This window comes from Pollachius pollachius (genome assembly GCF_949987615.1).
Source record: "Pollachius pollachius genome assembly, chromosome: 2".
Lineage (NCBI taxonomy): Eukaryota > Metazoa > Chordata > Actinopteri > Gadiformes > Gadidae > Pollachius > Pollachius pollachius.
In genome coordinates this window covers 9759561-9782424 of record NC_136935.1, presented here as the reverse complement: position 1 = coordinate 9782424, position 22864 = coordinate 9759561, and the positions used below count along the sequence as shown (strand labels likewise).

General features: G+C 48.5%; 1 protein-coding gene across 3 annotated transcripts in view; it reads left to right on the top strand.

Annotated features, from left to right (window-relative positions):
- tp53bp2a (tumor protein p53 binding protein, 2a) overlaps window positions 1-22064 on the top strand; it is a 33191-nt gene extending 11127 nt beyond the window's left edge. For 2 of the 3 annotated variants that reach the window (XM_079730517.1, XM_079730518.1), the window contains exons 3-21: window positions 266-413; window positions 1955-2068; window positions 3578-3648; window positions 4354-4455; window positions 6886-7060; window positions 7466-7647; window positions 8536-8700; window positions 9114-9152; window positions 10663-10710; window positions 11372-11555; window positions 14058-14180; window positions 14272-14393; window positions 14658-15066; window positions 16345-17168; window positions 18348-18485; window positions 18875-19008; window positions 19415-19581; window positions 20109-20308; window positions 20602-22064. In XM_079730517.1, coding sequence (XP_079586643.1) covers window positions 266-413; window positions 1955-2068; window positions 3578-3648; window positions 4354-4455; window positions 6886-7060; window positions 7466-7647; window positions 8536-8700; window positions 9114-9152; window positions 10663-10710; window positions 11372-11555; window positions 14058-14180; window positions 14272-14393; window positions 14658-15066; window positions 16345-17168; window positions 18348-18485; window positions 18875-19008; window positions 19415-19581; window positions 20109-20308; window positions 20602-20643 — 3387 coding nt within the window. In that variant the 3' untranslated portion in view covers window positions 20644-22064. The remainder of the gene's footprint in view (window positions 1-265; window positions 414-1954; window positions 2069-3577; window positions 3649-4353; window positions 4456-6885; window positions 7061-7465; window positions 7648-8535; window positions 8701-9113; window positions 9153-10662; window positions 10711-11371; window positions 11556-14057; window positions 14181-14271; window positions 14394-14657; window positions 15067-16344; window positions 17169-18347; window positions 18486-18874; window positions 19009-19414; window positions 19582-20108; window positions 20309-20601) is intronic. The other variant, XM_079730519.1, reaches the window with a different exon arrangement.
- The last annotated feature ends 800 nt before the right edge of the window (window positions 22065-22864 follow it).

The following is a 22864-nucleotide window of genomic DNA, read 5'->3' as shown; positions in this document are numbered from 1 at the left end:
AACGGGGGATTTTAAACACTTCATTATTTCACTCAGCCTTAACAGTTTGACAGGAAATAATCAAGACTTTATCACTTTTAATCAAGCCTTTATCACTTTTATTGAAGTGCTTTCAAATCATAATTGCATGTTTACATGCAATTCCATTAATGCAATTCTTTTGTGATTCTTTGTCCTTCTTTGCCCTCTACCGCCCTCTCCTTCTCCCCCTCCCGCTCTCTTCCTCTCTCTATCCCTCTCTCTCCCCCTCTCCTGTCTCCTTCAGGTGTTCCTGACAGTGTACCTTAGTAACAATGATCAGCATTTTACTGAGGTGCCCGTTACCCCGGAGACGCTGTGTCGAGACGTGGTGGAGCTCTGCAAGGAGCCGGGCGAGGCGGACTGTCACCTGGCGGAGATGTGGCGCGGATCTGGTGAGTGTTGGCTTGGTCGGTCACTTTGTCCTCTACCTCGAAAGTCACTCAGAAGAGAGGATGGGTGGATTGTGGGGGGGGGGGGGGGGGGGGGGGGGGGGGGGGGAAGGTGGGAAGGAGGAGAGGATGGCTGTGAATCACGGCAGGTTGGTGATTATTTTTGGGGGGAGGGGTCATCGTGGGGTTGGATATAAATCAGGAATGAGAAATATCCATTATGTTTTGGAGGTATGGACACGTGGTTGTGTACACCGTGAAGGGACCCGGCACACGGATTTGAACTTGCATTATTGTCGGTTCCCCTCTGCGTTGACTACGGCAAACGATGTATAATGATATCTTTGTGGTGGGCGCTCAGCCTCGGCCAGAGTCTTGCGGCGTCTTGATGCAAATTTACGGAGGAGAGTGAGGATAATTGGCGTATCCAGGGAAGTGGTCGCATCACACAATCACATCTCAAGGACCACGGGACTTTGCTGCCCCGTCGCCATGGTAATGCCTCCATAAAGCAGTCGAGAGGAGAACGCCAATTATGGCGCGCAAGCACCTTCACAAGGAGAATATTCATGAAGCGGCCGTTATGGAGGGCCGAAGACTGCTGGAGTAGATGGACGGTTCTGCACTCTTATTCCACTCAAGTTGTTTTCTGCCGCCTACGTGAATATGCTTTGCAGTGGTGTGAAAGGAGAAGTATACTGTTTCTTCTGTCAATGGTGTGGTTTCACGTATCCGGTGCTAAATATCAACCCGGCCCTCGATAAGTCGTATACTTGACTAACCTGTATGTCGGAAAAACAATACGGGACAGATTTCCGTATGTTGGCATGCACGCTATTTATACTATTCGTGGGTTACCGTTTTGTTACGCTGATGCCTGAAGTTAGATTTACATACCGTCCAGACAATTTATTGTTTGTGTAATGTTGTGATCTAAAAATCAAGTTTTGAAAGAGGGCACACTTTAGTGCTGTGCTGGTAATCTTGGATGTTTTATATGATGAAACACCTTCAAATGGAGGTTGAGGAAAGAATGGATCCATGAGCTCTATGGCTTAATTTAAGGCCACGATAATTGACTTCAAGACGGCCCGTCGGGGCCCCGGGCCTCTCCTTGTTTCAAGATCAGCCGGAGACGGATGTGCTGTAAGGGAATCTTCTGTGAAAGTAGGGCAGCCTGGGAGCAGGCTTGTGCAGTCTGACAGGATTTACAAAGCGTCTGATCACCACACTCGCTCACGTTGCCATGGTCATGCGTATCCGTCACGCGCGTGCGAGTGAGTAGCTGGCACGAGCCGTCATTTTGAGCTCGAGAATCATGTCATTAAGGAGCGGGTAGGGGTTGGACATCCTGCTCAGACATGGGTGTATTGTAGCTAGACTGAGGATGTTGGGATTGAGTTATTCAAACACGCCGACCCTTTGCCCACAAACCCAAACATTGCTTCTGGGGGGGGACTGGAGCGGGAGTGTGTCCATCCACAATGTGTTTGGGATCATGAGTAGGTCGTGTGTGTAATCATGTGGTGGCATTTGTTCTGCAGAGCGGCCAGTAGGGGACGGAGAGAGGATGTTGGATGTGCTCCAGCGATGGGGGCAGCACAGGGGGGAGGTGCGCTTCTTCCTCCGCCATGACCGCGCGCCAAGCAGGGAGTCAGGTGAGCAAACACACAGACGCAGACTAACACACACAGACCATAATATGCACATTTATAGCTATTTACATATATACACACACACAGAGACACAAACACACCTTAAAGTAGAGCTATGTTGACAGAAGTGTACAGCGACAGGTGCCAACCTTTACACATTTATCTTTCGGCCATCTGGCAATCTTTGAGATTGCATGAACTACTCACGCACTTCTGACACACACACAAGTACGCATTCACATACACACGCAAGTTCACCTGGCAATCATTTATGTACAATTCCTCTCATTGCTCATTTGCTGTAGTAGAAGAAATCTAGACCCAAAGACGACTCTTAGTTCATATCAGCTGGTCTGGGATTCTTAGACAAGCCCCTACACTCTTAGCTCTATGGTGTGCTGGCGGTCCCAGCTATGTCATCATAAGCCTGTTACTGTTCACTTTCCATCGAGTACACAGAAATGCTTTAGTATTTTTGTCCCGCCGCGATCCTCTCAGACCCCACTTGCGTAACCCTGAGCTCTCTTATCCCTCTCGACTGGAGTCTGGCAGCCGGATTAGACGGCACTTTTCTGCCTTCCTGTTGTGTTGGCCCGCTCCTGTTGTTGTTGTTGTTTTCCCACTCCGCTAGCGGAGCTAAGCTAAGCCCGCTGTGTAATACCATGGTGGAAATTTACCTAAACTGAATTTTCTGAGGGTACAGAAACAGAGGGTGTACAAGCAAGCCTAGGTCTGATATTCCCTTCTGCCACTGCTGCAGTTTGTTATTGTATTCAAGATCAGCATGGTTAATGTCTCATCGCGTATCAATTGTTAATGTTAAAACAAGGCGATAGTTTTACCAACATCCTTAAGTTATGCATTCATTTTGTCACTGGTTTTTTCCATCTGACTGAACCGTGTGGGTGTGTGTGTGTGTGCATGTTTTTTCCCCTTCCTATAAAAGGCTTAGCTTGTCACTTTGACCGCCCCAACACAGTCCTATGTATGTAACTGGTCAAAGGTCACCCCAGACCGTTATGTAATCCTAAGTGGCTTTTTTCATAGGGCACACACAGAACTTCAGATATGGTCCAGTGGGCACCTCCCCCAATCGCTGCCATATGCTGCTTATCATACGTGTACTCGGACACGCGCTTAATTAACAGGGGTCCTTGGCTGGCCGGGGGATTGTATAGTGAAGCAAATCTTGAAGATTATACCCAGTCACAAAGCAGCACTGATCCCATCTTTGTTTCCTACAGTGCGTCTCCTAAGCTCTTTCTCGACCCCTGGCTAATAGGTGTGCGTTCGCCTCTCATTAACACACACACACGCACCCACCCCTAGGTATGTGTGCTCACTAGTTGCGCCTAGAAGGGAAACAGGCCGCAGGGGGAATGAGGAGGCGTCCCTTGGGGGTTGTCCTAGCAGTGTGTTCGTTGTGTTCTGAGTGGACCTGGTGATTTGAGCTCGCTCAGGGGAACAACATGTCTGACTGGGCAATGTGTCGTTCTGCCCGTCGCCCTTTAGCCAGCTCACGGGGCTCGGAGCCCAAGAGGAACGGAGTGAAAGGCCCGCCCGACAGGAGGATGGAGAACGGGGTGAGTTCCTATTGGCTGTTGTGTTTTGTACAGTCATTTCTCAATACTCTATACCGTATGATAATGGTTGTAACATTCCAAGATGATATCATGTAGGACCTATATGAATAATATAGATATTAAAATACATTTACAAAGCTGCTGGGTTACTATAAATGACAAACAATGTCTCCCGTCATTTGTGTGTGTGTGTGTGTGTGTGTGTGTGTGTGTGTATTTTTTCTTTTTTTTTCCGCTTTAAATATATTGCGTGTCTCCATCCATCAGAATAATTACAAGGTTTCACCTTTGCACATGACAGAAGGCTGTTGAAGGATTTGAAGTCGGGAAGGAAGAAGGAAACTAGTTTGGTCGGTTGCTGCTCGTGTCAGCAGACCAGAGTGCGACCACAGGCATCCAATATTTACTGTAGCATGTTGTTTTGACTTTAGGTTTATTAAGATGATATACATTAATATCATATGTACTATAAGTGTATGAGTATAGCATTACTAAGTCAATCAATGTGTTGGTATGCTTTTGACCCAAAGTCCTTCACGCAAACAGCTAGTAGTTTTGACAGTCTATGTGTCACCTTCATCTGGATGATTAATGAATTGACCTCCAGGGCTTCCATCCGTGCTATCGCAATAACAACTGGGACGACTTTGAGTCTGGGATGCACCTGTGTTGTGTTTTTTTTTGCTGACTTTCATGTCTGGTCAGGTGGCTGCCCCACGGATGGACATGACCCTGGCTGAGCTGCAGGAGATGGCTGCCCGACAACAGCAGCAGATAGAGGCCCAGCAACAACTGCTGGCTACCAAGGTAGAGAGACACAGATGGCCCTTTTCCCCAAAATTAGCTCTGGTTCTTGAACCGGTTCCGTGAACCGGATGCTTAGAACCTAGGCCCTGTCTAGTGAACCAGCCCACGTTTCCACAAGTTTTGAGCAGAATCATCATTGCACCATGCACATTGGATGTAAACAGTTGTAGCATTCCTTTTGTTCCATCCTGTCTTTGCAACGTGTACATTAATGACACACCAACTGTCATCATGGTTCTCGCTTCAGGTTTAGGAAGACCGGCATTTTTTGGCTCCAGCTGCGAAACAATCGATTAATTTCCAGTCAAAATTAGGTGCGCAAACTGCAATGGAACCCATTCCATGTTGGTGTAAAAGGGGTAGGCGAGAGAAAGGAAGAGGATGGGAGAGTAGTCGAGAGAATGTCACGAGATGGGGAGAGACTGAGAGGGATAAAAAGAGAGAGACGGGAAGAGAGATTTGATTGTTTTACTTTGACACTATGACCATGTTTTTCTTTCATGCCAATAAAGCAATTGAAGTGAATTGAGAGGGGATGGGGGGGTGTAGAGGCTGTGAGTGAGTGAGAGATGGAGGGGGGTGGATGGAGATGTGACTAGACAGACAAATGGGTTGATGGTGCGGAGCAAGGTTGAAAGAGCCAGAGATGAAAGCACAGCCCCTTCAGAGGATGTAGAGAGAGAGAGAGAGAGAGAGTGAGTGATTGTGGTGGGGTTGGGGGGGGGGGGCTGGAGGCAGGGGAAGACAACAACAAAAGGTATGAAGACAGAATGGATGCACTTGTAGAGATGAAGATGTAGTGCATGAGACGGGCCAGGCAGTAGCAGAAACAGCCCCATAGTAGGCTACAGGTGGTGTGTGTGTGTGTGTGTGTGTGTGTGTGTGTGTGTGTGTGTGTGTGTGTGTGTGTGTGTGTGTGTGTGTGTGTGTGTGTGTGTGTGTGTGTGTGTGTGTGTGTGTGTGTGTGTGTGTGTGTGTGTGTCCGTCCGTCCGTCCCAGGGTGGCCTATGCCCACCATTGAACCAGACTCTCGAAGTATATGTTTTCTTCACTGGTGTGTCACTTATTTCTGAGCTCGGCTCAGGTTGATCGGTGACAAGAGATGAAAAACTTATAGCAAATTGATTTTACATATGATTATACCTTTTCTTTGTTTTACATTTATTTTAATGTTTTCAGACTGCTTATTGCATTGCAATTGGAATTAAGATGAAGTATGACCTGTCTCTGTTCATCAGGAAATCTTCACTGTTTACTTACTTACATACTGAAGGTAAATGAAGTAAAAAATAAGGTACAAGTACAGTAGAATGTGAGGTAATGGTTGTCACTGTCCCTGTCTCTGTTTCTCATGCTTCCTCTGTGCTGGCCCTGCAGTGTCATGTTGCCTCTCTAGCCGGTTTACGTGCATCGCTCCAGGCACTCGGAGCGTTGTGGCCTGTGGATAGTGTAGCAAGTGCAGGAATGTAACCCTGTACAACGGCGTAAGCTAGCGGAGGTACCTGTCGAGTAAACAAACAGAACTCCCTATTATGTCTCTTATCTTCCCATCATCGACCGAGCCAGCGCCGGATAGAGACTTGTTTTGTTCTCACCTGGGGGAAACTATCCGGTGGTGGCACCCAAACCTTGTGCTCCCAATCACCATTGATATTGATTGGCTGATATGACTCATTCAGGAAATGGTTTCATCTGATTCGTCCGCAGCCTTGACCCATGTCGGCCAATGGGGGCGGCTCCCCCAGAGAGCATTTGAAGATTAGGTCACGGCAATGCGTTTTGCTGTCGTACATGTGAGGAAGAGATGTGATTAATGGCGTACCTGAGTGGGACAGCGGTAAGACGGAGGCTGGGGTCCCCACTTTGTGGCCGCTTTTTTATGTGATGAGGTGTGAACAAGAGTCCAGCATTCATGGGTTGATGTATAGATATAGTATGTCATCAAAGAGGATGTTAAGGATTATTGGGCTGATGATGAAACTGAATTGTATTTCTTTAATCATGGTCTGAAATTGTTAATTTCAGTAAAGTAATCCAAACGTATAATCGAATGTGCTTGTTATACTTGCATGGTGATCCTATCTGTGTGCGAAAGGTTCTTGTCCAGTAGGTTGTTTCAGTAGGAAATCCAATTTAACAATGCAATAACATTACATTGTTTTTAGATAATGGGTCAAAGTACCATCATGTTCGGTAAATCAATAAAGTTGAGGCCAGAGTTAAGACGGTACCCCTCAGCTTCTTAAATTTAGAACACCACCCCAATATGTATGATGATACCGTACGACGTCAGCTTAGAGGAAACGTGTTGTGGTTCGGTGTGGTTGTAGCGGTGCTTGAGCCGTACTCATGAGGCAAAGGTTGGGGAATCCCTTCAGCACCCTAGTCCATAGTGAAACCCGCTAAAGACCCCTCTCCCCCTCCCACCAGGAGCAGCGGCTGCGCTACCTGAAGCAGCAGGAGCAGCGGCAGCAGCAGCAGGCCTCGGAGCAGGAGAAGCTCCAGCGGCTGCGGGACAACGTGGAGAACCAGGAGGGCCGCCTGAAGAAGGTGCGGGCCCTCAAGGGCCAGGTGGAGCAGAAGCGCCTCAGCAACGGCAAGCTGGGTGAGCCATTCAGATTAATACTATGGTGGCGGTCCGACATCTGGGTTATGTTCCCTTTTCTAAATTGTGTTTATTTAGTAAACATTTCTTTTATTCAGGCAAAAAATAAAAAACACTTTGACAAATAAAACCGATCTGGTTATTTAGCCTGATCGAGTCTCAATCCAAAATGTTTTCAGAAACACTATCAGTCATCAATGAGCAGGTAGGGCTCATCTTGCTCATGCATGCCCACAGTTAGACACGCACATGGCCAGGTTTCATTCATTCCCTCATGCCCTTGCCTTCCTCACCTCTCCACCGTCTGCCCTCGACTCCGATACGGTTATTATAAATACCTTAACGAGACAGACAAAGTAGTCGACTAGAGCTGACCCCTGGCTCCCCTGTGCCCCCCCACTGCAGTGGAGGAGATCGAGCAGATGAACAGCCTGTTCCAGCAGAAGCAGCGGGAGCTGGTGGCGGCCGTGTCCAAGGTGGACGAGCTCAGCCGGCAGCTGGACATGCTGAAGAACGGAAAGATGGACGCCTTCCACGACAACCAGAGCTCCGTCGCCGAGCTGGACCGCCTGTACAAGGAGCTGCAGGTGAGTGTGTGTGTGGGAGGGGAGGTTGTGTGTAAGTGTGTATGCATGTTCTGGCATGGTTTCTTTTCACCCTGTGCTCACGTGTTTCGAGGAATGAAAACAAAATAAGGAACTCACTGGCAATCCGACAGCATACCTAACAGCCATGTGTTGAGTTGAAACTCATCTAGGTTTCTTGCAAGGGAAAACACATTCTCTGCATGGTTATGTTTCAATATTTGCAACAAGCCAGAGCCTGATTTCCACCAACATTTGGTCATGCAGACCAGTGGTTGACATGAGCACTGAACTGTATGGAAATTGCCATGGGATCTCAAACTGTTATGTCATGAGATTGTTTCATGTTCTTAATGGATTCGATCCAATGTCATATGACTTACTTTATTACAACAACTTCTTACTGTACCAGATAATACCTGTAGTTTTAATTGCAACAAAGAACATTGCATTTTTTTATAGGCCTGCTAGTATGACGTTATGTGCAATGCGTCAATAGTATTTTAATTATTATGGTGCAATCATATAGTAACAAACAGGTGGTCACTGATGGTGAATATAAACAAAGACTAATAAAGTAGATGGAACAGACACGACATAATGTTTTTATGATTGGCGTCCAATATAATAATATATTCCCTGGGTTTACCTTTTCTCCATTATACATGGATTCATTGCGCTACAAAGAAGAACATTTTAAGCTTTTGTCTTTAAATGTAATTTAGTAGCATTTTGGGGTTGGCAATAGAAATTAAAAAATAAATTTGAGGTTGACATTAAGGTTCAAACGCAGTACTTCTCAGGCTGGAACTCAAGCGCCAATACACCCTCCAGCCCCTAACCCATGTTCTAAATCCCTCCTGTTTCCCATCCACTGTGTGTCCTGTGCAGCTTCGCAACAAACTGAACCAGGATCAGAACTCCAAGCTGCAGCAGCAGAGAGACAGCCTGAACAAGCGTAACCTGGAGGTGGCCGCCATGGACAAGAGGGTCAGCGAGCTCAGAGACCGCCTGTGGAAGAAGAAGGCGGCGCTGCAGCACAAGGAGAACCTTCCGGTGAGAAGATGTCTCACACACACACGCATGTACACATACACACCCGCACACATGCACACGCAAATACACAAACACTTAGTCTTACAAAGATGTTAGTCACATGCCTCACATAGAGCATAAACACACACACACACACACACACACACATATAGGTGTGTCTCGGAGGACACAGACACCTGTCTCACAGAGAACACACACACCTTGCTACCACACCACAGTCACCATTGACATTGAGCCACCCTCGATGTCTACCCAGGTAGTTTCTCCTTGCCGTTAAACATACTCGCTCATTGCCCTGGTGTTCTATGCTCCTGCTGGACCAGGCTCAATCAGAGCTCCCCCTAGTGGCGAGAGAGAGAATAAATACTGTTTGTCTCCCTCCCTCTCCCTTTGTCTTGTTTGACCCCCGGAAGCCCCAGCACCCCAGCCATTCAGAACAGACCTCTACCCACGTAAGAGACTCCTCAGACCCCGACAGCACTCTCCTCTCTGTGCCGGGGGAACCCCTCACGACTTTACCGACCAGAGACACACTCCCTTCTAACCCATCTATCCATTGTTTTCTTTATGTTTTTTCCATCACCCCTTTCATCTTTGATTTCTCTACATCCTCACTCTGTTTGAAAAACAATTCTGGTGGAGGCCTAATGATTTTATTTATTTGTTTGACCATATGACAGAGGTGTTTTATCTTTTTTTTACATGCCTGTTTCCCTTAAACTGCGAACAGCGAATAGTTGAGCAGTTAGAAATCAGGCGTGGAAAATAATGGGGAGGGAGGGAGGGAGGGAGATCCTATCACAGCTTGGCTCACTGTTGTTAATCCAACAGGAAACTGCTGAAATGATCTGCCTTACCCCTCACACGCTCAACGTGTGTGTTACAGAAGGACAGACCGGGATAGTTTAGTAGTGGTAAGGGTGATTGACTCCCAACCAAAAGGTTCCGGGTTCACAGCCCAATGTTCCCAGTGTCCTTGAACACCCAACCTGCTCGTTCATGGGACAAAAACAAATCACTGTCACTCGCTTTGGAACAATTTCAATTCAAGTGTCATTGCTAAACAGTAAAAGCGGAGGACGGCTCAAAGCGAGTAAAGAGGCCACGACCAAGCCATAGTCTTTCCCGTTAGACGTCGGATCTGCCTGTTCTCTCTCTGAACTGCCCCTCCACCCAGCCTCCACTAAGGTGGTCTGCCACAGAGCTGCACGGGGACTGCTAATTCAAAGTAAACAAACTTCTCTTTGAACCCGAGAGGGGATTAACCTCATCTTCGGCAGGTTGAATGGGAATGAGCTGCATTACGTCATAACATGATGAAAAAGCATAAAAAAAAAAGATTTGATTACAGCGGGTTCTTCGTCTTGTTTCCTTCTCATGACTAACACCACAATTTGAATTGTCTTCTAGAATACCTTTTTTTATTTTTTTTTAACAGTACATAACTATTTCCCAAATCTTGTTGAATGAATCAGAAATGGGAATTGTGTCAATAATTTTTCTTTTAAGGCATACATAAAGTTTGACATAAATGTGTGTGCATGAATATGTGGGTGTATGGTGACGAAGCACTGAATAGGCCCTCAGTCGGGAGGTGATTTACCCACACCCTGCACAGAATCACAATGAGTGGCTGTTTTTCACAAGCACACAAAGACACCCTCCACACACTCCATCCTGCCTTCTCCTGGCTTCTCCCGGCCCCACGCGGGCATCCCCGGCCTGGCTGACATCATCCCCTCCACCCACCTCCTCCACCAACACCCCCTCCTACAACCACACCAACCCAACAGAGCTCCTCTCTTCATGGGTATCAGTGTGGTGTCCTCCGTATCATGGTCTCAGTCCCACACCAGTTCCTCCACAGCAGAGGGACAGACGGCGAGATGAGGAGTGTATTAGACCTGGACATGATGGCACTGTTGGGGTTCTTGAACTGCTTTGTGTTTTTGTTTTCTCAAGAATGGCTATCCCGTTAAAGAGAGGGCATCAAAAGACCCTCACCCCCAGGTAATTTAGTCAGCTCTTTCTCCTGCTCCTCCTGTTCTTGTTCTTCTCCTACTTTAAATATCTGCAGCATGACTCTGCAAAACCAGAGGGACACGTTGTTCGGCCTCCTACTCTTGGCGGGAAGAGTGCAAATCAAGTGCATCCTGTTTTTATAACGGGCCTGTGAGCTCCTCTTACTGCTCCTGGCTGTGTAGGCTTTAGCAACGCCACTTTTCAATACTCTGTAGGGAAATGCCGATTGCACGATATTTTGGTTGTACGTTAAAAAAGAGGCGCCAAGCGACGGCCTTTGTTTGGTTTGCAATTTTAAATGTGATTTTTAGATTCCTGACGGCTAGGATTATTTTTTTGCTAGGTGAAAAAAAAAAAAATCAAATTTTGAACATACTTTTTGCACCGTCTGACTTCCCTGAAAAGGGTTCACTGTGTAATGTTTAATCAGGTGTCCTAGCATTCAAGGAAATGTTTTTCCTTGAATAAGAAAAAAACGTATTACTTTAAATGGAATAGCCTCTATTTTCCATGATGCCTGGCTCTTTCTAACCCATGCTACTTCCTTATTTCCCCTCTCCCGATCCTTCGCTCTCTCTTTCCCTCTCTCCCCCCTCTCATTATCTCCCCCTCTCCCCGTCGTTCTTCCTCTCCCCCTCCCTCCCTCCAGCTGCCCTCCGAGGGTCCCGGGGCGCAGCAGTCGGGCCCGTCCCGTGTGGCCGCGGTGGGCCCCTACATCCAGTCCTCCACTGTCCCCCGGGGGCCCGTCAGACACGAGCTCCTGGTGAAGCCCGCCTACCCGGACGGCACCGCCACGCTGCCGGCCCCAGACCCCCAGTTCAAGGCGGGCACCGGTAAATAGTGACACGCACGCACGCACGCACGCACGCACGCACGCACGCACGCACGCACGCACGCAGGCAGGCAGGCAGGCACACCATCTGTAACTTCTGGTCAGGTTGACTGAAGCCAAAGTCAAAACAGACGTGCTAGTCAAGTCCGTTTATAGGGATAGCCCCTTCATTTCAGTTTATGGTCTCAAAGGGATTTACAGCGCCACATAATGTGCCACCCCCTATATAAACTTAAGCCCTTGGATTTGGATAGACGGCTTAAGAAGGAACACAGAAGAGGGACCCCTCCCTGCAGGGAGGGTTAGGGATTCGATAAGTGCTGAATGAGCAGATATTTATTGGTAGAGTAACACAAAGCAGAAGTTGGTAAGATTAAGAGTTACACTCTGTAGTACTCTGTGTACTAATTATTGAAATGAATGCATTCTTAATTTGTAATTTAAAATGTCCCCATGTGGGTATCCCCCTCTGGTCGTTAAAAACATTCTTAACCGGTGTAACCACGTTTTTTTGCCTGGAATCGTAAGATTATTGATTATTCAGTTTGTTTGTTGGTATTGAACAAAGTCTTGAAAAGAATATGACCGGTGTGTGCTGTCCGTCATTAGGAGCAGAGGATTCTGGGATGCCGTGTGGTTGTGATGTTACACTGAGTTCAGAAGGTAGTTGGTTATGTCCCCTTTCTGCCTTGGCTGCTGCTCTGTTGCAGTGAATACTGGCCCTGGAACATCTGTGATCACTGTTGCGATCTGTTCCATGTGCACTCTGGTTTGCAGTGTGTGTTGTTCTCTTTCACTCTCAGGATGCCCCCTCGATTAGGGAACAAATGTGTAGTATTTCTTTCTCTGCCTGTTGTTTCCCTATGCCACCACAAGGTGGAGGTGGAATGCAGATTACTTGTAGCTGGTTGCACCAAAGAACATTTGAGAAGTGTTGTAGGATAGATCAAGAAAAATGAAAGATTTCTGTTCTCTTCCGGCTGGCCTGGTATCTATTTTTATGGCTACAATTAATCGCTATAGCAAAGTTGAAAAATGAAAATAAACAAAAGACCATGGGCGACTCACCTGTACATGGGGGTGTGTATTAGTGTGTTTGGCTGCAGAGACATCTCTTATTCAGAGATGACGGAGCACTTCCCCCGCAGCCCCCTTCCAAAATGTACCCCCACTCTCCTCCCGGTGGGTGCCGTGCCAACGGAGCACCGGCTTTATTAAAAATGAATGACACAACACCAAAGTTATTCCTAACGAAAAACAACGGCTATGGGACCTCCCCACTCTGTCTTGTCCGCTTTCTCTCCCGCCCTCTTCCTCTCTCTTTCTATCTCCTTTGCAGTCTCTCTATCTATGTTTGTATCTCTCAAACCTCCCTTCCTTCTCCCCCTTTTTCTGTAAGGGGGGGGGGCGGGGGGGTTCTTGGTCTGCTGTGATGGTGCATGCTATCTCCCTTTGCAGGGCGAACTGTTACGCAGTTTGGGTGGGAGGGAGGAAGACCGAGGATTGGTTGAGGACTTGGTGTGGTGTGGGGGGGTTGGGGTGCGGGGAGAGGCAGTGTGGGCAGGTGGAGTCTCGCCACCGGTTCATTCACATCCCCGGCACCTGTCCTACGGGGTGGGGGCCACTGGATCGAGCTTCAGGGCTCCACTTGTGGATCCTTAAGGGGGGTAGGCGGGGGGGGGGGGGGGAGATACACCCACCACCACACCCAAGCTGCGTTATGTCTCGATCCGGCCTGCAACATGTCCCTAGAGAAGAGCAAGGGGACTCGGCCGCTGGACTCGTATCTATCTTTTTACGGTTGTTTCTTGTCTCTCATGTGCGTGGTTGTCCCATCTAGAAGCCATGTTCTTGCTTAAGCCTCTGAAAGAACTCCGCGCCAAGAGAAAAGGTACTGCTGGAACTGTGTGATGCGTCTGTCTTCTTCGTGTGGGTTATTTCTTGTTTTGCGTGCGTGTGACTCTTTTAAAATAGTTTTCTTTGTTGTTTTCTTTGCGCCATTCGACCACTTAGGAAAGATAGGATCTGGGATTTGACCCTTTATCGACGATTGTATCCTGTTCCTCTGTTTGATTTGCACTTGCTGTGCTGTGGTTTGTTTCCAGTTTGTTCCGCTCGGTTCTCAACGCACGTCCCGGTGTTTCTAATTGGGTCATCAGAAACAAATGAACGTTCTGGGGGAGTCTGACTGTCCCACACCGTCTTGTTTCCACTTTGTTTTCCTTGTTATCTTGTTGTGTGCGTGTGAGTCAGAAGACTGAGAGCATATTTAGAGAGAGCTCACAACTGCTGTTCAGAACAATGAATGGCTATGACAGCAAAGCAAATAGCCGGGCCTTTAAATAAGGTCTCTGTCTATCTGATCCTGTGTGATGCCATGGAAGTGTCCTGATGAAGACTGATCTAGGTCCCATGTCGAGTTTAACTTGCTGTTGTGTGACCTGATTTCCCTGATCCAGTCCTTTTTAAACGTGCTTATGTCGTTCCCTCTCTGTCCCCCTAGGCCCGCAGTCTGCCAAGCTGGCTGAATGGGGCCCTTCGGGGCCCGAGTCAAACACCAACGGTCACGGGCAGTCCGCCACGCTGCCACGGATGCCTTCTCACGCATCACCCATCGCAGAGCCAGGTAGCACACACGCACACACACACACACTCTCTTTCACTTCATGGTTTATAAATGTGACCTTGATGGCTCACCGTGTGTGTTTGTGTCCCAGATGATCCAGAGCAGAAGAGGGACAGGAAGGTGCGTCCCTTCTCAATGTTCGAAGCCACGGAACAGCCCTCACCCGGCCTGCGCAAGAACCAGAGCAGCGACGACCTGGTCCGAGACGCCCAGGTGAGAGGGACTACTGCTGTCTTAATGTGATCTTCATTTCATTGAAAGTTGTTGTCTGCATTTATTTAGTTTTTAGAAAACTGTAGTTGGTGACTTCTGCGATATCTTTGGACCCTAGGAAGTCCAGCTGACCACAGAATTTCCCCCCTCTCCGCTAATAAACCAATAATCTCGTGCATGATCTTGAATCTGTCGCCGCCGTCATCCGAAAGTGTATGAGTCCCAGCATCACAGCTCTCCCTGTCCGTCTGGTGCCTCCCCCAGGCCACCAAACACCCGGTCAAGGTGCCCCCGCCTGTGCCCACCAAACCCAAGGGGCCGAACGGAGCCCCGTACGGCAAGCCGGGCCTCAACACGGGCACCTTCCCCAAGGCCAGGCCCTCCTCGTCCGGCCAGCTGCAGCAGCCGCCCCCCCAGGCCCCTGCCCCGGGACGCCTCCCCCTCCCCGCCAACCAGAGTCAGACGCTGCCGCTGCCCTCCAAGCAGGACGCGCCGCCGGCCGCCACCGTGAGGCCCTTCACCCCCGAGCTGCCCAACTCCAAGCCCCAGACCCTGGCCGCCAGCTCCATCTACTCCATGTACACCCAGCAGCCGGGCTCGGCCAAGCCCTTCCAGCCCAGCGTGCAGGGGGCCCTCACCAGGGCGCAGTCCCGGGGCAATGGCTTCGTCAGCGGTGAGCCCCGTCCTGCTTCTCTGTGTCCTCTGGGGGTTAGTGGTAGCGCTCAAGCCGTTCCAATCCACGAGTAATGGAGTGTAAACGGTTGAAATTACTATCATACGTACATTTTCCATGATGGTGGGAGAAAAAAAAATCGTTTGGAAATGGCACATCCTCTTTTAAATGAATTGTTCTTTATCCTGTTGGATACACCTTCAAACATGTCGCTAAAGACACGGACTGCGGAATGAGCTTTTTCAATAGATGCATCGCCACGTCATCTATAGCATCTACAAAGTACCCGATGCAGGCTGCTAGCCACCAAATAAACCCCCTTTTCAGACGTTTCACAGATATGTAATATTAATGACATTAATGACCCCCCCCCCCTTGCTTTAGGATGAGGGGTGGGGTGGGGTAACATCACGGAGATGCACTCTGCTCATTTGCATATGGCGTTCTGATCTTTCCCTCCGAAGAGGAACGTTGCATTACACCGCCCTGTTGAATGTACGCGTACACGGAAAACAATTACCCATGGGCCACTGGGCAGAGGAGCAGCAACAGGGTGGCCAGGCCAGCTGGCCCCTTCCCTACACACACACACACACACACACACACACACACACACACACACACACACACACACACACACACACACACACACACACACACACACACACACACACACACGGGCAGGCAAACACACACACTGAGACACACACACACACACACACACACACACACACCGAGATGAGCCCCCCCATTCATGCTGCTTGCCGGAAGCAAATATGGAAATGATGTGAGGGCATATTGTTGAGTCAACTGCGCCCGGTTCTATTCATAGAACCATTTCTTACAGTGAATTAGATTCATGGGAACGTCTGTTGCGTAATTTGTGTAGGTAATGCATAAAATGCCTGTGGTTGTGTTGTAATGCGCTGGCCTGTTTGTCTGGTTTTGTTTATCTTCATTTCATCTGATTAACTTTGAACTGCTTAAAGTTAAATTTTCATAAACATAGTGAATGTATGTAGACAATTTACATTGGATGTACATTTTCGCGGTCCAATCGATAAGTGTTCATTTAGTGCTCTGATGTGAAGCCAATTCATAGTGTGTTGTTTATTGAGCTGGATGGATGTTACCACGTCATTGTGCTTCACTGTAAGAGCGCTAAACCTAATGGTGTGTGTGTGTGTACCATTAATAACATGATTTGTGTGTGTCTGTGTGCGTGTGTGTGTGTGTGTGTGTGTGTGTGTGTGTGTGTGTGTGTGTGTGCGCGCACAGTGTACGGCAAACCAGTAATTACGGGCGCGGGTCCCCAGTACCCAGAGAACCCGTACATGGACCAACGCTCGTTCGACCAAGAGGTGGACCACAACGGAGCCGGCCCAGCCTTCCAGGGTCCCCCGGGCCCCAGCGAGGGGGCCCCGCCCGAGACGGAGCGCACGCCGCGGCCCCTGAGCCCCACCAAGCTGCTTCCGTTCATCTCCAACCCCTACCGCCACCAGAGTGACGGCGACCTGGAGGCCCTGCGCAAGAAGCTGTACAACGCCCCGCGGCCCCTGAAGAAGAGGAGCTCCATCACGGAGCCCGAGGGCCCCGCGGGGCCCAACATCCAGAAGCTGCTCTACCAGAAGGCCACGCTGGCCGCCTTGGAGACCATCATCAACACGCCCAGCGGGGAGCCCGAGAGGGCCCCCCAGGGCGGCGGCGGGACGCAGGGGCCGTACAGCCACCCGGAGCGGGGCGCCCCCCGTCAAGACGAGGAACAGCCTCCGGCGCAGCGCGTGCCCAGCCCCTCCGTCTGCCCCGCCCCCCCGGCAGAACACACCAGACCGCCCGCCCGGGAGGACTTCACCCCCCCGCCCCCCCCGGCCCACCCGGCGCCGAGGATCGACGAGTCGCTGTTCCCGCCGCCGCCCCTGACGGTCCTGGAGGATCAGACGGCCGCCAGCCCGCCGCCTCCTCCCGCCCCGGAGGGCTTCCCGGAGGAGTTCCCCCCGTACCCGCCGCCGCCCTACCCCAGCGGGACGGAGGAGCAGGGTCTGGCGGAGGACACCTTCAGCATGAGGGCCCCGGAGGTCACCGGACATGTTCAGCTGCCGCCGGTGCGTACCTTCTAGAGCGCTAGCGCTAGGACGTAGCGTGTAGCGCTGTTGAGGTGCTTGGTCGTTATGACGTAGCATGTAGCACTGTTGAGGTGCTTCGTCGTTATGACGTGGCATGTGGCGCTCTTGAGGTGTTTGTTTGTTAGGAGGACCTAGCATGTAGCACTGTTGAGGTGCTTGTTTGTTAGGAGGACCTAGCATGTAGCACTGTTGAGGTGTTTGTTTGTTAGGAGGACCTAGCATGTAGCACTGTTGAGGTGTTTGCTCATAAGGACGTAGCATGTAGCACTGTTGAGGTGTTTGCTCATAAGGACGTAGCATGTAGCACTGTTGAGGTGCTTGTTTGTTAGGAGGACCTAGCATGTAGCAGTGTTGAGGTGCTTGTTTGTTAGGAGGACCTAGCATGTAGCACTGTTGAGGTGCTTGGTCGCTAGGACGTAGCATGTAGCACTGTTAAGTTGCTTGGTCTGTTTTTTGTTGGTCTTGGGTTATTGTACGAAGCCAGCTTCCAGGAATTACAGGCTGGGTCAATAGTAGTCTGTTCTGAAGTTATATAACAAAACTAATCCCTGTCAAAACTCTTTCTCCTCATAGTAATCTATTAAGTGGGAAAAGGGGTTGGTCATGGAAAGTTTTTTTTTATTCAGCTTAAAATAATCGGATCCATTGCTTGAACTCAGTTTCTGTATCCTCTGTTGGATATAAAAGGTTTCAGTGTAGTGTTGCAGGTCGCAGAGGTTTTTGACCCAATTATTTCTCAATGAGCCCTGACACTTAAACCACTCCACATGTTCCAGCCCAAAATAAAGTAAAGAATGCACCTTTTTTTATTTTTCGCTGCCCAGTTGACTAATCATCTTGAATAACCATTGGTGTTTTAGTCAAGCAAAAAGTGGGTTGTGTTAGGTTGGACTAGAGATGTAGCAAGAACTGTAGGAACTGGTTATTTTGTCCAAAGACGGGGAACGCTAAGAGTGAGTGTGGAGCTCAGAAGACCATTAAACCTAGCAGTGTGTATAATTCAAGACAAAATGTGTCCGATCCTCAGCAAGAGATGGCACCTCCACGTCCACACAGAAACGAGGACACCTATCATATCTCCTCCTCATCTCCAGAACGTAGAGGTGGAAGCGAGAGGAAACCTTTTCTCACCTCATGTGTTTTTTGGTTCCCTTCCAGGGCAAGCGCACCAATCTGCGCAAGGACGGCTCGGAGCGCATCGACCACGGCATGAGGGTGAAGTTCAATCCCCTGGCACTGCTGTTGGACTCCTCCCTGGAGGGGGAGTACGACCTGGTGCAGAGGATCATCTACGAGGTGAGACACGTGGTCGTTTATAACCATGGGGGGCTGAATAAAGTAGGTTTTTCTCTTATTTAGCAGGCCTTCTCCAAAGAGACTTGAAGGGAATACCGATTCATGTAATTCAGGAGCAGGTAGGGGTTTGGAGTCTTGCTCGAGGATGCCTACAGATAGACGGGACTCAAACCCAGACCCAGCTTTCGGCTTGGAGTCAAACACCGTAGCCACTTTCCAACCTCATATGTGTTGATTCCTTGGTTCCTATGTTGTTTTTGTTCGTACACCCTCTCGGGGAATCTCTGTCCTTTGGTGCACGAGTGCTTCTACCAGCAGGGTGTAAGACAACTAAGGCAGAGGCGTTTCTTGCGGGACTCATGGCTCTTTCCGCCCCTTCTCCCCGCCAGGTGGAGGACCCCAGTCAGCCAAACGACGAGGGCATCACCGCCCTGCACAACGCCGTGTGCGCCGGTCACACGGAGATCGTCAAGTTCCTGGTGCAGTTCGGGGTCAACGTGAACGCGGCCGACAGCGACGGCTGGTAGGTCCACTCGTTTACTCCCCCATCCACCCACCCCCCCACCTCCCCCATCACGCTGCCTGACTCAATCAACCCACTGTTCATCACCACGGCGATAATAGAGCGATGGTACAGTGGGTGAACGCTAATGTATGTAGTACCAGCAGGCAGCACAAAGAAGCCTTTCTCCTCCTTTCTCCTCCTTTCTCCTCCTTTCTCCTCCTTTCTCTTCCCTTCTCCTCCTTTCTCCTCTGAGTCGTATCAGTGCTTTTGTCAATTCTTCATTCTTCGTCCTTTTTTTTTTTCCCTTGGCTCTCTTACTCGACCTCACCCTCCACCCACCCCCGTGCCCTCTCCCGCCCACCACCTGTGTCTCCCGTCTCCCCCCGGTCTCCCCTCTCTAACCCACCCTCCGTCTCCCCCCCAGGACGCCCCTCCACTGCGCTGCGTCCTGTAACAACGTGCAGGTGTGTAAGTTCCTGGTGGAGTCGGGCGCGGCGGTGTTTGCCATGACCTACAGCGACATGCAGACGGCCGCCGACAAGTGTGAGGAGATGGAGGAGGGCTACACCCAGTGCTCCCAGTTCCTCTATGGTAAGCTGCTGGTGTGTGTGTGTGTGTGTGTGCGCGCGTGCGTTTTTCTGGGTTTTGCAAGCATACATTTTATACACGTACCATTTAAAGAGACGGATATTAATTTCATGCAGTGTCGTTTTTTGGAGGACCCAATGTCGTCAGTAAGTTACTTAAAGGGGACATATTATGCCACCAGGTGTGAGTGTGATTAGCCGTACAAGCCGTTTCAAAAATCTGCCACATATGACATCACTAGTGGGCGTGTCCACCTAGATCTGTGCTGGATAGATCAGTCTACCAGCCCACCCCGTGGACTGAAATAAACGTTGCTCATCTATCAAGCACAGATCTAGGTGGACACGCCCACTAGTGATGTCATATGGGGCCGGTTTTCAAAACGACTTGTAAGGCTAATCACACTCACACCTGCTGGTTACTAGTTAAGCATTTGCAGTAACCAGTGATTGAATATGGGCAAACCAAAAAAAGGAATGGTTTGAGAGTTTCAGGCGGGGGGTTTTGATGAACTCCTCCCCCCCCCCAAGGTGTGCAGGAGAAGATGGGCATCATGAACCGCGGCGTGGTGTACGGCCTGTGGGACTACGCGGGCGAGAGCGAGGACGAGCTGGCCATCCTGGAGAGCGAGAGCATGACGGTGGTCCGGCGGGAGGACGAGGACGAGGTGGAGTGGTGGTGGGCGCGCATGGGCGACGCCACCGGCTACGTGCCCCGCAACCTGCTGGGGGTGAGGAGGCCCCCCCCCCACACACACAGCGCCCCCTGGAGGAGCTGTAGCACAGCTAGCACAGCATGGAAATGAATCACGAATTTCAATTCTGAACTCTAAGTTCCTCACTGTATTTGAAGGAATATAATATACTTTATATATACCGTTTTTTACTTATTTAACCCATCAAGTCGCCCAGCGTGAATATTTCTACTCTAATAGACTGTCTTGAACTTTCCTTATGCACACCCAGACTAAACGGGCAAGAATGAATTGTGTCTAACTTGTGTTTCCTTGTTTGTTCTCTGCAGCTCTACCCCAGGATAAAACAACGTCAGAGAACGCTCGCGTAGACACGCCAACAACTACCTGGACATTACTCATCCGCCAAATTTGGAAGAGGTATCTTTTAAACGGATCACAGCTCGCCATGTGTCCGAGAGACGCACGTGCACTAAAAACATGCACAGGCGTGGGCATGTGTACTCAAAACATGCACAGGCGTGGTTCTTTGAACCACCGGCGTACAAATGGGGCCAAGAAGCAAATGAAGAATGGAGGAACGAGAAGAAATGAAGGATATTTTCTAAAGACTTTGAACACTAGTATACACTACGTCTGGGCCCCATATCTTTCTACAAGAACAGGGCCCCCCTGGCACTTTCCTACACCTCCAGCACAGGATTTCCACACTTTTTCCACAATATTTTCCAGGCTAGTCTGTGTAATGTGTTGAGGGGACGAGACAAATGGCATTATATATATTATATTATAATTAGTTTATATTTTTATGTTTTTGATTTTTTTTTTCCTAACCTTGTCATGATCACATTTATAGCATCTGGGACAGTATAGACAGAAAAGTGACTGTGATTCAACTGTTGGTGTGTAAATTGAACAAGCAGTATTTGTAACGCTTTGACCTATGCTTTTGATTACTCCCTCTCCGCTCTTAACTACACAGTGACGATGGAACTTCCGCTCATTGTATTCTTTATAAGGGTATATTTTGGTTACCATGACAATCCTCTTGGGGCTTTGACCTCAACTCTGTTGAGTAACCATGATTTCATGGGCATGTTAAAAAATCTAAAAATGTATGTCTTATCCCTTGTAATGGAAGAACTAAAATGCAGTCATTGATACGTTGTTTTCTAGTAATAATGGCAGCACTGTTGTTGCATAAACATGGCTTCTCCTTGTTTTATAATAACACTGCTTCTTTCACTCACTCCACTCACTTCCCTGGTGTATGACGCCTGGAAACCAAACTGACGCATCTTCCTTTGCACAGACTTGGCGATACGGTCGAGATACCAGGGGGACACATTGTTTTTCCTTTCTTTTAATTGTTGTCACGGCAAACATTAAGCTATTGCTACAAAATGCAACACTTGTACAGACAGCTTTGTGGAAATACATCCATTGGCAACTAAAATGGAAATGTATGAACTAATTTCTTGTTTTGCGTTTTTTTTTATCCCAGCTGTTCACAGATGTAGAAAAAGTAACAAGAACCACATTTTTTTTGTAAAAACAGTAATATCACCCACTTCATTCGGGCGGACGAGTCCAAGCATATTTGAAGAGATTTTGATGAATCCTCTATTGAAGTCACCGCTTACGTTACTGAGAGCCCACCAAAAGCATATCACTGTCAAAGCAGATGTATTTATTTTTGTTACCTTTTACTATTGTTTCTTTTTTCTTCTTGTCAAGACTATATTGTAACCACACATGTAGGATTTTCAGATATTTACAATAAAATACTTTGTACTAAGAAGTGTCGGCTACACATGTTCTCATTGCAAAAACATCAACTCTCTAAAAAGTTTTTAAGAATGCTGCCAAAGATAAAGTATATATTTAGGCAACTATTGTTAACAACTGATCATTGAAAGACCTATTATCAAATGCTCAAATATTTTATAAAAAGCCTCAGATTTATTCGATTTTAATATCTGCTCAATCATCTACTCTACTAGGACCATTTGAATGTAAAAGAAAAAAAAGATCAAAAAACATGTAGCCTACTACGGTATTTGAAACCTTGAACTAATTGACATCATGACACACTTTTGCCCTATGAATATGACCAAGATGCTCTCTCAATCTTTTTGTATAGGATGCAGACTACAGTCAAAGATTATAACAGGAGTTGCATTACAGTTACTGCATTACTGTTACAGTCTTGAAGAGGAATGCAACATTACCATAACGTGAGTGTTGTGTACAATGAGAGGAATTAAAGCCCAGCACAACGTCTGTGCGCCCCCTAACCATTATAATGGCTGATAGAAGATTCTGCGGCTGGGCTGAAACCGTCAATAACACAAAATGGGCTGTTATTAAACATTTAGACGATTCACTTTCTTCTTACCCTGGGGAGCCAGACACTTTTTAATAAGTAAAATAATTTTAAAACTGCGCCGTGCAGTTAGAGACGCCCAGGCCTACCTTACACAAAGCGATGCAACATAGATAAAAGTGATTTGAACTGCAGCAAAAGAAAGAACAACTGTCTGCTTGCTCTATAAATAATAAATGAATACAACCGCTGGTCCATTCTTCCAA